The sequence below is a fragment of the Telopea speciosissima genome, chromosome 1 (assembly GCF_018873765.1).
Source record: "Telopea speciosissima isolate NSW1024214 ecotype Mountain lineage chromosome 1, Tspe_v1, whole genome shotgun sequence".
Taxonomy (NCBI): Eukaryota; Viridiplantae; Streptophyta; class Magnoliopsida; order Proteales; family Proteaceae; genus Telopea; species Telopea speciosissima.
In genome coordinates, this window is record NC_057916.1 from 33,541,658 (window position 1) to 33,556,041 (window position 14,384).

The window sequence follows — 14,384 nt, forward strand, 5'->3', positions numbered from 1 at the left end:
GGTCTTTTAGAAACAACACTTTCAACATTACAGGAGACGTAGATATCGGTGGGAGACAAACACAATCAGCACAATCCGTTGGACATAAAGCAGGAACCAACTTTAGTTGAATTAAAAAATAAATTAACCATAGTATTCTTTATTTCAAAATAGAAACCACTAATGTCCAAAATCGAAACCGAATCAAATTCGCCTAAAGGACGGTACATAAAAAGTGTTCTTTAAAGTCAATTTAAAACCAGAATCTAATAATAAAATGACATCTCCCACGAACTCTACGTCGAATGTCCATCATTTCCTACGATCAACCTTGATTCATCCTTGTTTGGCCTCCTCCGGTTTATGAACCCTCGTATGGTAAAAGCAACATGGTTAGTTGCACTTGCTATCTAGCCACCAAGAACTAGATGGGGCTTCGATAGATTGGATTCACAAACAAAAGCCAAAGAATTATTACGATGCGCTTGGGCTTGAGTAACCAAGCCTTGTATTTGTCGTAGTCCTTCTTCATGTGACCCTTCTTCTTGCAAAAGAAGCAACGATCACTCTCTTTCTTCAAAGAGTCTTTATTGGGTCCCAAATTGTTAGTCCGATCGGATGTTTATTGCGAGACTTATGAGTATGGTTTTTAGACTTTTTACTCTTACGGGCTTTGAAAGTAAACAGGCGATGAGGCTTTTTCTCTTTCTTCAATTTCTCTTCCTCGGACACAACCCTAGAAATTAGGTCATTAATGCTCCGGACTCCATCTTGGGAAATGTAGTTGGTTTTTATGATGCCAAATTCGAAGGTAGGGTATTTAAGGCTTGATGGACAATTAGGGCATCCGGAAGAGGAATGTCTAAGGCCTTGAGTTTAGTTTGGTAATCAACCATCCTAATAATGTAATCCCTAACACCCCGAACCATCATACTCCATATTAAATAACCCTTGAAGTGTCCCAATCTCAAGATTCGATGAAACTTTGTATCTCTTGGAAATTGCATCTAGCAATTCCCTGGCGATACATTTCTCAGTGGACCACTTTTTAGGTGTTCGGTATCGACCTCTTTATGGACGATATCTCGAGTCGATTACTCTTTTGCCATGCAAGCATGCACGCACTTTTCATCCTCGTACTATCGCGTTAGTTCCATTGGTGTGTCCATAACAAGGGACGTGTGCACATCCGCCATTTCCATAGCAAACGTAATGTCCTCTTTCCACTTCTTAAAGTTTGACCAGGTGAGGAGCTCAATAGTAACCATGTTATTATTGTGAGAAGGTGACTGAAAATTTAAACAATGAACAAGATAATAATTAAAATGATGCAAGTTGCTTGAAAACTTTATAAGCTAATGAGAATTTTACACACATCATTGTGAAATCACCTTTGGGCTGAATTCTCAATATGCAATTGTAAAAATCCCTACATACCAGTGGCCATGGGAATACAGCTCAACTTTCAAAATCCACCACCTTTGGGTGTGCAGAATTCTAGGGTCAACCTATTCACAAGCATACTGTATATGTACCCCTTCAAGTACCAATACATGACCACCACCTTTGGGTGTATGACCACACATTAGAGTTGAAGGACACCCCACAACTGTATGAGACCGGTGTTTCACAAATCCAACAAGGAAGGTCGCTTTGGCGGCTGCATCCTGTCGAACCCATGGAACCCTCTCTTGGGATATTCCAAAATTACTTACATCCTTAAACAAATTGTGTTATTTTATACTTTATGACAAGGGGCTTTAAATGTCTTAAAATTAACACAAAAATAATAATAATACTGTTCATCAAGGTAGGTATTCCAGCAATTGAGAAATTGGTTCGATTTCCAATAGAACGAACCTATAAATTATATAAAGGGCATGCATCAAAAGAATACAAAAAATATTTAAAATATTCATATCTGATCAAAACAGATGGCACCACTGTGTAGAGCACAGAAAAACAGAGCCAACGCAAAAAACGGGACCCCAAATAGAGTCTCGTAGCCCCCAGAAAGCCCGGTCAAAGTTCAAGTCAAAATCTGGTTGACTGTACTGGTCAAACCGGTCCGAAAGTCAAACCAAATCAATTTGGTTCAACCCCCGGTCCGAGCGAACCGGTTCAGACCCGGTCCAACCGGGTTCGGGTCAGGCCAAATCGGGTCAGTAGGCGGGCCAACGGGTCGGGTTTTCGGGTCAGAAATCGGGTTGACCCGACCCGAGCGGCGCACGTTAGCATCGCCTGTACATAGAATCAGGCGCACGATAGCAAAACCCAGATTCTTTTTTTTTTTTTTTTTTTTTAACATCTGCCGGCGAGTGAAGATCACCCGCGGCTGCCGCCGGCGCGTGAGAGCTCATTCGGCAGCCGCCGGCGGTGATCCACCCACCGAAAACTACGATTTTGCGAGCTCCTACGCCCCCATGTGATCGTATTCTGTTTTCGCCTGGCTAAAAAAATCGCGAGAATGCCGGTGTCCGTGACGGGTTTTTGGAAAACTGGAAAAAACCCTAAAAACCTTGATTCGAATCGAAAAATTTTCGATTCCCTTATTATGTTCTATTATTTTGAATCCATATAGGTTCAAGAACGGATCTATGGAGGCTCTGATACCACATGTTGGAATAAATCGATCCAAATAGGGACAAAATCCCAAAAGCCAGGATCTCCATAGGGCGTTCAAGAACACAATCAAATAAATAATAGAAAATAGGGATAGAACCACTGACCTTGTTTCGCATCCATAGTGATGATGATTGCAGCGGAAAATAAAGAACAAAGATCTAGGCGCTTCCCCTCTATTCCCAAAGTAACTGGCCTGATGAGAATACCGAATGCGCAGGGACGACGAACATTGAATATCTCCCTCTCTTTCTAGAATGCACTCCTCAATAGCAATTGAGAATAATAAGTTGTGTTGGGTAGAGGGGGGACCTAGCTCTCCTTATATAGTAATCCCTATAGGGTCTGACACATCACAGTCCCAATAGGAATCTATCTGGCCCACACTAAGCCAGTCCACATTAGACTTCTAATATAACTTAATGACCCCACTTTATTAGACCAAAACCCTAATTAGCCTGGTTTAGGGATTTAATTATGTCCATATAGAATTTTATTAGAACTAAAATTCTAACATTATTTTCACCTTCTTATTTGGGAGTTTGAGTTTGAGTTTGGAAAAAAACTCTATAACATTGCAAGCTATGGTTTGGATTTGGTGTTGGTGCCCGATTTCTTCAGGTTGATTGAATTGTGTACTTGAATTGAATGCTTCAAATGATTCGATCTGACATTGTAATTGGATTTTTGTTTTATCATCATCTCCCCCTACCCTATCGTGAATGATCACAAATACACTTTCTATTCAATTAGAGGTTTTAAATGCCTGTGGTGAGGGGATTCTTTCTTCATCATGGGTGGGTGAAAGGAAACTTGGTCCTAAATTTTACTTAGGACCAAAAAAAAAAAAAAAAAAAAACCCCAACTCAACATGCGAGTGTAGTTAAATTGTGACCTTGTAAAGTTTAACCAACTATAGTTGAACATACACAGGAGTGTGGCTTAGGCGAAAGAAGAGTCATAAACAATAAGGGAGTGGAGAATCACCATACCGATGCTGATTTTAACTGTTACGTGATATATTAGATGGAACAAAATTTGTGATTAGTGGATCCCAAGACCCCTTGCTAACATGTCAAATTTTTGAGTAAACAGAATTTTCCAAGTGACAAAATAATAAACAAAAAAAGTCTAAGACTATCAAAATGTACAGAAGAGGGGTGCATGGGCAAACGCGCATGTGGTACTCCTACACATGAGAGGATTAATGTCAGTCTAAAATCACCATATCACTCTTCTGTATGGAAAAAATACAGGGCCTGCTCATATGAAGAAGAAAAAAGAGTGAAAAAAACCTTTTCTCCCAAAACAAATAAAGGGAAAAACTTCCCTACAATACTTAGATTTCAGTTTCCTTCTCACATGAATTTTGTGTATTTTTTTCTAGTTTATTCTAAATATGTGAGTCTCATGTGAATGATACTTTTTTCAGAATACCATTGATGTGGCATGTAGATTACTCCCCCACAGCATGCGTGGAGAACCATCTCTCAAAAATAAAATACAAAAACCGAATCAAATTTTTTTTTTAACATTCGAGTACGAGTATCTGGGTCCCAGCCCAGTACGGCCCAAATCAGGCCCATTAATTCATGAAATGGCCCATGAACACCTCACTGCCTAACTTTCAACCAGTGTCCTGGTACTCTGGTGGAGGACCAGAGGTATCTCTTGATTGAGTCCTGATCTTTTAGTGAGTCAACACATTTTCATTCCATTGGTCAACTCTACCATGTATCCGATCAACCGAACAGAATGGAATTGGCCTTGCATGGTTGACACGTGTATCCAAATATTCAAACACGTGTCCACAGGTGGCATCCACAATCTATTCTCTAATACTTTTCTTCCTTCCTTCGCATAACAAATGTTGCGGTGTCACTCCTTCAAAGTAAATACTAGTTGAAGAAGACGAAGAAGAAGAAGAAGCGATGTTAGGGTTGACGATGCCCACCAACATAGCCAAGCGAGCCATCCCGCTCTACTCTGCAACTAATGCAGTGCCATTAGTTACAGTTAAAAAACATTTACTACCCACTCATTCTTATCTCTCAGTCCCACCACCACCACATTCCTGGGACTCTACTCCGCATCATCTTCATTTTGTGAAAGGGAAGGTAGCAGCAGCACATGACCCATCAGAGTCTGATCTACCGACTAATATCCCTCCGGAGATCCCATCAGTGCCGGCATACGCACCATCATTTCCACCGGAGGTACCGGGACCTAATACGACACCTTGGGAGCTGGAACCAATGGGCCCGGAAATAGTACCGGATCCTGTCCCGAAAAAGCCCCCACTTGCACCTCCAGGTGGGCCGGATTTCCCTGGCCCACCAACCCCATCGCCGCCTGGTCCAGACATACCATTTCCGCCGCCGCCGAATACCGTTCCACCACCACCGCCGGAAGTCGTACCACCAAGGCCACCTGAAATTATGCCTCCGCCGCCAAACATGCCCCCCGATATCACCCCTCCTCCCACTGGCCCTTTCGCTGTTGCAGGGAGAGAGACCGTCTCTTGAATCTTGTACAACTTTCTTTGTTTACAGATCTTTGGGTATAAACACTTGGTGTTTTAATTAGAGACTCACTTTTGTGTGTGTGCGTGTGGGGAGTAAATAAAACTTAAAAAATCCGAGTTTTCAGTTTCAGTTTAAACCGACGCTAAGATGTTGAAATGTTCAATCAAAAGCTTACCGGTCTGTGCCACAGTTTCTACGTAGAAGGGCAGCAGCAGTCATGAAAAGAGGGATAAAAATCAATCCTCTGCATTGCTTAATCTTGCGGTGCTTTGCAGTTCGGGTTTGCAAGCTTGATACGTGGAAGATCATCATCTAACAGTACGAGTTCTAGCAGAAAGGCTAAAAATCGAAGTGGATCGGTTGAAATCGGCTGATTCAGACTATAATTGTGATCGATTTTGATTTTAGATGTTTTGGGATTGTCAATTGGATAATTGGGTTTTCAAATGAGGGTTCAATTTTAAATTTTTTTGGTACGAATTTTGATCGGAATTGGCAAGGACTGATTGGACTTGAGTCCTAGTTTCAAATCTAACGAGTTCCTCTCAATGTGCGTACGCTAGAAATTTAAAGCATATAAATTGTGTATATGCTTTAAGTCTGCAAAAGTAGACAAGATAGTGTCTCTTCCTCCCTACTTTTTAAGACATTTTTTCCGCCACAGTCTTCTCGCCCCCCTCCGTCAGGGCAACTCCACCCCTACCTCTGTCCCTGCCCCAACCCCGCCATTCCCTGCTACTACCCCAACTCTGCCCCTCAATAATGAGTTGGGTTCCTTCTGATTACTTCGTGGGGAGCTTAAGAATTCATACCCGAGCAGGGAAACATGATTCTCCAAGACACTTCTTGTCCTCCCTAGTAGTTGGATCGATACTAGTTCCTCCAAAGCTCGCAGCCTAACCAACAATTACGGATAGATGTTAGAGAAAGATGAGGAACCATGAAAAAGGATGAAATACAGGAACCCATAAGTCGTATTGAATAATTTTTTAGGGGAAAAGAATATAAACCTAAAACAAAAAACCTGATTTTGTGTATTTTTGTTAAGTTAAACTTATAGATTCGTTAAGAAAAACCCAAAAATGGTTAATCATGTAATTTTCCTGACAGAAGGATTGACACATGAGAGTATTATTTCCCTTGTACGTGGGGTCTTTTATCAATATTATTTTTTTCGTTCTATCCAACGATGTGGGTTCTATATGAAGGATCCAGATCCTCTATTGCCGAGTTGCCCGGCAGGATGGTATTGTCGAGACACAGCAAAGCGGGCAATGACTGCCTTACCTTTGCCCAAGCGTCTTGCCCGAGTAGGGATAAGGCGTTCATTGCACGCCTCGTCGTGTCTAGGCAGTATGGTCCTGCCGGACAGCTCGGCAGTAGACGATCCAAATTGTCTATATGAATGATATTATTTTTTACGTCGATGTGGATGTGGCGTGCAGATTTCTTTTCACATTGGCATTTTGGGGAATCCTCTCTTTTAAAACAAAAGGAAAGTTTTCTTGCATCGTGGTGAACGAAAAATGTATCCTTCTAGGGTCATAAATATTTGGGGAAATATCATTCCCCTCCCCTCTAAGTTTCCTTAATATCAACCCAATACCCAGGTTTTGAAAAATGATAATGCCCTCCCTTACTTTTAAAGATTCTATCAACTGTACCCTAAGTGACTAACTGTGTTAAAACAGCATATAAAAAGACGATATTACCCTCATCTTTAACCTCAATTCTTTCTTCTTTCTTCTTTCTTCTTCTTTCCTCTTCTTCTAGAAGCCACGGTCACCACGACGGCTGTATCCACCACCACCGCCGCCACCACAGCTGTATCCACTCTACCCATGGATCTTGACCCATCAGCTGATGAGTCACCGGCGCGCCGGCTACCCCACCGCCTACCTCCGACAGCACCAATGTTTCCTGTACTCTTTTCTATAATCTATTCTCTCCTTACTATTTCAATAAAATCTGGTCTCTCAATTGGAACTGTGACTTCTCAGATCCGATCAAATTATGGAGAAGCAGCCCAGTGGCTCACATGAGCCACCACCCCTCTACTCTCAGAGAAAATGAAATAGAAGGGAAGAAGAAAATAAGCTCACAAAACAGAAGAGAACAAACACAACCCAAATCAAAACCAGGTTACACTGTGAGGGTATTTATGTAATATCCCTTCATATGCTCTAATATAATCCTACTTGTATTAATACTCAGGCTGTGAGGGGCAATCTAGTAATTACCCTATCTGACCTAAACCCTAGTTTTCCTATAAATACTAGCTGGAGGCAGTAGTCTGGGTATTCCAAACTAGATACTCAGAGTGTAATGCGTTAAGCAACCTTGTGCTTAAACCCTAAACCCTAACATACACCACCAAATACTAATCTTCATCTTCATTCTGGTAATCAGTATTTGCTTGTACAAACTCATTCAATCAAATACACCAAACTGGCACTTCATTTATGAAAAATCAAAAGCAATCATCACTGCCAAAAACAAAGAAAAAAAAAAAGAGATTTTTTTCCTTAACAGTAGTAGAAGATGATAAGCCATCAATTTATTCAGTTATGTTCATGAATAAATGGGTTAGTAATGAATCTAAAAATCAAAGAATTACTAGTCCTAGAAGAGAATCTTCCATGAAACAAAGAATTAACAAAAAAAAGAATCAGTTGGAATCAGGCCCTTCATTTCTTCCAAGCATAAACCAGCAATGAAAACCCAGATGGACTCTGCAACTCGCCCTCCTCTATACTGGCCCATTCCAACACAGAAGAACTGCAACCAGACGAAGCTGAAGACATCGAAGATGATGACGAGCTCCCCATCTTCAACAGAGTCTTCTTCATCTTCTTCCACTCGAACCCATTCATAAAAAACCCACACAACTGTTGTTGCTATTGCGGCAACATTACCATCTCATCCTCCAATTCGTCCATTTTCTCGAACCTGAACATGAACACGGCATGCCCATTCTTAGCACCATCGAACATCTAGTTGTAAACGTCCCAAGACACCTGAATAGTGACCCCATCGACTTCAATCCTCTCATTTCCTCTGAACTTCCACTTTAATCGCTTCACCTGCAAAACCCTCTTCCTATTGATGCTGAAACAATGTCTGGGTTCATCCCCTGAATCCACTCTGCAATCAATGGAGATATCTCTGGTCTTACCCCCAAATCTCGCTTTTGAAGTGTAATACTTGTTTCCCACAACATGCTCCCTCCTCAGAATCAAAACCTGGGATTTTGCTGGCTTTGTTGCTCTGGTTCTGCTGTAAGCTTCGTTGCAGGAGTCACCCACAACAAGAGTCATCTCGCCGTCGATGACAACAACGACATAGAATCTAGACTGGGGTTTTGGGCCTGAATTAAATTTGACTTTGGTGAGATCCCAGAAGATTTCAACCTTCCTTGTTGGGCTACTGAGATTGAATCTCTTAGAACCACGTCTACGCCAGAAGAGAAAGGGCTTGATGTAGAGGCGGAATGAGGACAGATCCTCATCATGATCGTCGAAGCAGAGGTTGATATGGAGAACTTTGTCGACGATGTTACAACACTAGGTGAGAGCAAAGACGCCCAGGTCAGTTTGGTAGACGTAGGTGGTAAGATTGGTGTTGCCAGAAGAGAAGAGGAAATGGGAGAAGAAGACGCAAAAGGGAAAGTAGGGGAGGGTAAAATTGGAATAGAATTATATTAAGGGTATTTTGGAGTTTTAGAAATTTTGCATATGCCACATCATCACTTAATGGCGTTTTTTAACGGTTAGGATACGGTTGATAGAATCTTGGGAAAGTGGGGAAGGGCATTATCATTTTTCAAAATTTGGGGATTGGGTTGATATTTAGGAAACTTAGAGGGGAGGGGGATGATATTTCCCCTAAAAATTTTGCCCCCTTATGGTACGAAGTTGATAATACCTCTTGATAGATACCCTCTAGTTAGTGTCCGACCCTCTCGGTCAAGGGACTTTGAGTGAAGAAAAATTGCCTCCAAACAAAAATAATATAAAAATTAGGAGGGGATTGCTACCAGGCTATGTAGCCCTTGCACCAATGCAGGCGACATCCAACCAGGGTAGGATTTTTTATTTAACGAGGGATGAGGTGGTCATTACCTATGCCTTTGTGCAGTGGAGATTTAAGGAAAATGATTCATCCAGCACATCTCATTTTTTGATAGATGGGCTTTTTCAAATGATATTATTACCTTCTAAACTCGTTTTCTAATGACTCCTATTTCACTATTTAAAGGATGAAAAATGAAAAGGACTATTTACTCTAATATAACCAACATAGACCAAAGATGATCATTGCAAAAAAAAATTCCTGTCAGGTTTCTTGTCTTATCCGGTTGTTCGGTTCCTCTCATAGGGGCAGAAATGACGACTTAACCACACCCGGGCAGGAGGTTAGATCGTCATTGCAGACCCCTATGAGAGGAACCAAACAACTGTACCGGAGAACCTGAGAGGATACTGATCTGATCATTGCAAGCCCAACAGCAGATGATCTGATCAGATTTTCACATATACATGCAATGACGAAAGGAGTCTTCTTTCCCTTTTCTTTTTTTGTTTCTATTCTATTTGACAATGTCTCCACTAAAATGGGATTAGATGTCAAAATTATAAAAAATAAGAATAGTGATAATGAAATTAGCTATATCCATCACCAACAACAATTACAAACTCGCCTAACTTTGGCCTACCATCAAATATTAGCAATCCATAAATCGATGCATCTTAAGCTTGTTGAAGTCATTGGTGGTTTGTTGACTACATTTATAAGAGGGGGAGTGTTACTGGTGAAGCCTCGATCTCAGTTTTAATCTAGAAAGTGTTAGGAATTTTTCAAATGCTACGTGTGGGCTTAATTAATTATCGGGTCAATCATTGATTGGAATCAAGAAATACAAGGGCTGACGTGGCTTGCTACTATTTTATTGAGATAGACCAGACCGGCCTGGCCCATTATGGAAGTGGGTTAGGGTTTGGGGAGTATTATAAATACTAATGATGAGGGGTCCCTGCAGTCACTATTTTCTTTTCTCCATAAGAAATGGAGCTGTGGGAGAGTTTAAGAGACTGTAGAAGATCCCCATCGTGGTTGTCCAAGATCATTCGAGGACTTGCAATCATTATCTGACGGATCTTATTGTTCTTGGGCGTATTCTTATCTGTTCTTCACCAACATACGTGGGTACCAGGTACACCTTATTTTCCCTGTTCTTTTTATTCAATCATGTTCTAGATCTTTGTATGGGGATGGATTCAGGTTTGACAAAACCCATTAATTGTTCAACAAGTGGTATCAGAGCCAGACCATACAGGATTAGAATCGATATTTTTTACTTTTAAAATCTTGATTGCTATTTTTGCAATCGTTCACTCTTTACGTGAAAGGGCTAATGCTGTATAACTTGAATGAACGCCATTACGGATCTGGGTTTTGAAAAAGAGAGAAAAAACATATAACAATAGTGAGAGTTTTTGATAATCCGGTCTCTGGTTTCTTACATCCACATTGGACCCATCATTACTCATGGGTGATCTAAGTATTTATTCTCCCAATTAAACAAGTGCTCCATTTAATAGTCAATAGAATTTTGGTCATTGCCGCACCTTCAATCTGAACTTGTTAGGGTTCAAAATGTGTTTGGCATAATCTGAAAAGAAGTTTTTCGGTAATATTATGGTCAAAAATCGATTGTGGAGGGTTGTCGAGGGCTAGCAATGGCGTTGCGAGCAATGGTCGGGCTGTCGGTGGCCTGGTTAGCCGTTCCCAGTCACGAATTTAACAAAAAAAAAAAAAACCTTAATCGACTTGTAGGCCCATCGACCTTCGATTATTCTGCCTTTTGACACCGGGGATGTCATCCCCAAGACATTGTAGACCTTCGCTGGAGTTTTGGAGCTGACTGTAGCCTGTATTGGCTGACCCATACGGCGGCAATGTTTAACTAGGGGTTTTCACCCTTCTGTTTGATTTTGGATCGGGGAAGAGGGGAATCTTTCACTCCCAATTCTATTCATTTATATATATAATAATAATTAAATTGAAAAATCAAAAGCAAGTTGTTCCCACGTAATGAAGTTTACCTTGAATAGACTTTTATACCAAGTTAAAAATAGAAGTGTTTGTCTTTTATTGAAAAAGCAAAAGGTATTTAATGTAAAAATGTTACTTTAAATAAGACCGTTTTGTTTTATTAAAATAATAATAATAATAAGGCAGTGACTCGTGTGATGCGGATCTGACCCGGTGACCTGACCAATTGACTCGAAAATGTGACTCGTCAATTCGACTCAAACAAATAGAACCGAACCGGGTCAAACCGATTTGGGTGGACCATGGACCAAACCGAACTGAACCAAATAGACCGGATCGAGAGTGATATCACATGCCATCTTTGGGGCGGCTCGTGAGGGCACGTGGACCATCAATTTGATCTCTGGTTTGGACCATTGTGTCTATTTTTTTCAAGATCTACAATTTGGTACTTTGTTTCAGTACTTTTGACACCTCTAGAGACCTGTTTTGAACGATTATGCTACTTTGAGCATATTTGGACTATTTTGGATTTTTCACTACCACTTGGACGATGAATGTACATATCACAACACATTATAGACGTTTAATGTGTTTATTTTCACATATATTGCTGCATATCAGGTTGAGGAATTATGAGAGGATAAATGGTGATCCACCAAAGTGGCCCATTGAATCCTTTTAAGGTTCTATGAAGGCAGCGGAATAGGTAACATTAGCCCAAAGGTGGTGTTGCCAAAGATTAACGAGGTGATGTGCACATAGATTGGAAGGGATAGTAGTCTAAGGGTTCTAGTTGCCCAAAGGTGCTGGGATTCCGAAAAACTACTGATCTTTTCACGAAAAGGCAGTGTGTCCATCCAAAGATAGTATACTCAAAGAATTTGTGATGCGTGGCCTAAGGGTTTTCTTACCGCCCAAAGGTCGAAGAAAATATTTGAAAGTCATTGACATCTTGTGGTATTTGCGATGCGATAAATTATTATGAAATTGAGGTACATAACCTAGGGGTTTTTCTATCACCCAAAGGTAGAGGGAGATTTTTGAAAGTTGTTGCTATCTCGCGGTACTTGCAGTATAATAGAGATGTGTGCATTTGACTCGAAAGTGTAAGAATGCAATATTGTGAAGAAGTATTGTTGATTGATATTTATCATCTAGATTGCATATATACATGTATTTTGTGTGTTGATGATGATAAAGTATTGAACCACTGATTTTATGGTGATGTGTTGATACATGTTTGAATGATAAATGGATACGCGATGGTGAAAGAACATGTTGATTTGTATGATATAGAAACCTTGATATTATGATGTTGTGTTTCTATATGCTGATAGAAAGTTATGTTATTGACGAATGATAACTTATTATGGTAGATGAAATAATAAGTGAATGATTATGGTAACTGACGATTAACCAACGTGCATAATGAACCATGAACGAAATAATTCATCAATAAGAATTGAAATGATGAAAGATTGTGTTAAAAATTAATTTGTAAACTTATAGGGTATAGCAGACCTTGAGCCATTTGACGGAAGCCACTTCGATGGTAACGATTGAAAGTACATCAATAGTATGGAATGATGAAGCCAAACACTGAAATAAGATAAGAAATAATGAAGGAGAATGAATGAGTGAATTAAAAATCTCAAAGAACATATTAAAGAAATTGATGCACTTAACAAACCACGATTATGTCCTTGAAGGAATTGATATCTAATTATGCAAAAGAAAGAAAAGAAGAATATTGAGAATAGTGACTTAACTGAGAACAAAAAAGTAATCAGTTAGAGTAGTTTGATGGTTTTGATTATTTTATGCGGAATTTATGGTTTGAATTTTTACTTTCAAACTTGGCTGATTTGATTTGTTCGATTTTCTTAATCAGTGGGAGTACTTCATTACATGATTGATCTGTTTGTGGATTGAGAGTTCTTCTTTATTTGATTAATATGCTTGTTGAGTGGGAGAACTTGAAGGATATATGTTTCGTTTTGATTATAACACTTCTGCTTGATGTGATGAAGAGTACTTGCATGCATACATATGTTGATTGATGTGTTGGAGGCCATTTTGGTCTAAGAATGTTCGATTGGTGACGAGCCAAGTCGTTCGGCTGTTTTAACCATGGATGTTCGATTGGTGATAAGTCAAGTCGTTTGATTACCAATGAATATGACGATGTTCAAAGGCAATCTATGAGCCGTACGATGCTCATGATACGTTTGAGGACCCACAAGGAATGATGACAATATTTATGTGATCACAGATGTGTACGACATTCTTTATACAAAATTATCTCAAGGTGGTTCATATTAGTAAGTAAATCTTTGTTTGTAGCTGATCGACAGAAAGTGATATACCGTATGTTGAGGTGTATTTTCTGTTGTTGCTCGACATCAATGTATTTGTTAACTAGATCAAGGTTTAGTAGCATTATAGATGTATTGAGATTCCATGGCCACATCTGATAATGATGATCTTATAATTAATTTAGCCCAAGTGAGAGATTGTTAAGAATTTTTCAAATGCTACGTGTAGGCTTAATTAATTATCGGATCGATCATTGATGGGGATCAAGAAATACAAAGGCTGACGTAGCTTGTTACTATTTTATTGAGATGGACCGAACCGGCCTGGTCCATTGTGGAAATGGGTTAGGGTTTGGGGAGTAATGGGTTAGGGTTTGGGGAGTATTATAAATACTAATGATGAGGGGTCCCTGCAGTCACTATTCTCTTTTCTCTTTTCTCCACAAGAAGGGAGCTGTGGGAGAGTTTAGGAGATTGTAGAAGATCCCCATCGCGGTTGTTCAAGATCATTCGAGGATTTGTAATCATTATCTGATGGATCTTATTGTTCTTAGAAGTATTCGTATCTGTTCTTCACCAACATACGTGGGTGCCAGGTACACCTTATTTTTCCTGTTCTTTTTATTCAATCGTGTTCTAGATCTTTGTATGGGGATGGATTCGGGTTTGACAAAACCCATTGATTATTCTAACAGAAAGTACTGTGGAGTTTTTTTGGTGGGATGTTTTGCCTTTGAAACACGCGTAAATGATCAAAAAGTTCATACTTAAAGCGCCAAAGGCACTAATTCCTGAAGAGCTCATTGAGATCTTCTTTTTTATATGTATTTCACCCTATGTTGATTCGTATCTCGAACCAAACCAGGTGAATTTCTAGAGGTAGTTT

At 39.9% G+C, this 14,384-nt stretch overlaps 2 protein-coding genes across 2 annotated transcripts; one reads left to right on the forward strand and one right to left on the reverse strand.

Moving 5' to 3' along the window:
• The first annotated feature begins 4,547 nt into the window (after positions 1 to 4,547).
• LOC122648658 (protein TRACHEARY ELEMENT DIFFERENTIATION-RELATED 7A-like) lies at positions 4,548 to 5,126 on the forward strand. Its single transcript, XM_043841880.1, has one exon. It carries the CDS (start codon positions 4,548 to 4,550, stop codon positions 5,124 to 5,126), a length of 579 nt encoding a protein of 192 aa, XP_043697815.1.
• Positions 5,127 to 7,813: 2,687 nt separating this feature from the next.
• Positions 7,814 to 8,443, reverse strand: LOC122648667. Its single transcript, XM_043841889.1, has 2 exons — positions 8,144 to 8,443; positions 7,814 to 8,023 (listed from the first exon to the last, which is right to left on the reverse strand). The coding sequence occupies exons 1-2, from the start codon at positions 8,441 to 8,443 to the stop codon at positions 7,814 to 7,816; spliced, it is 510 nt and encodes a 169-aa protein (XP_043697824.1).
• Positions 8,444 to 14,384: the final 5,941 nt, after the last annotated feature.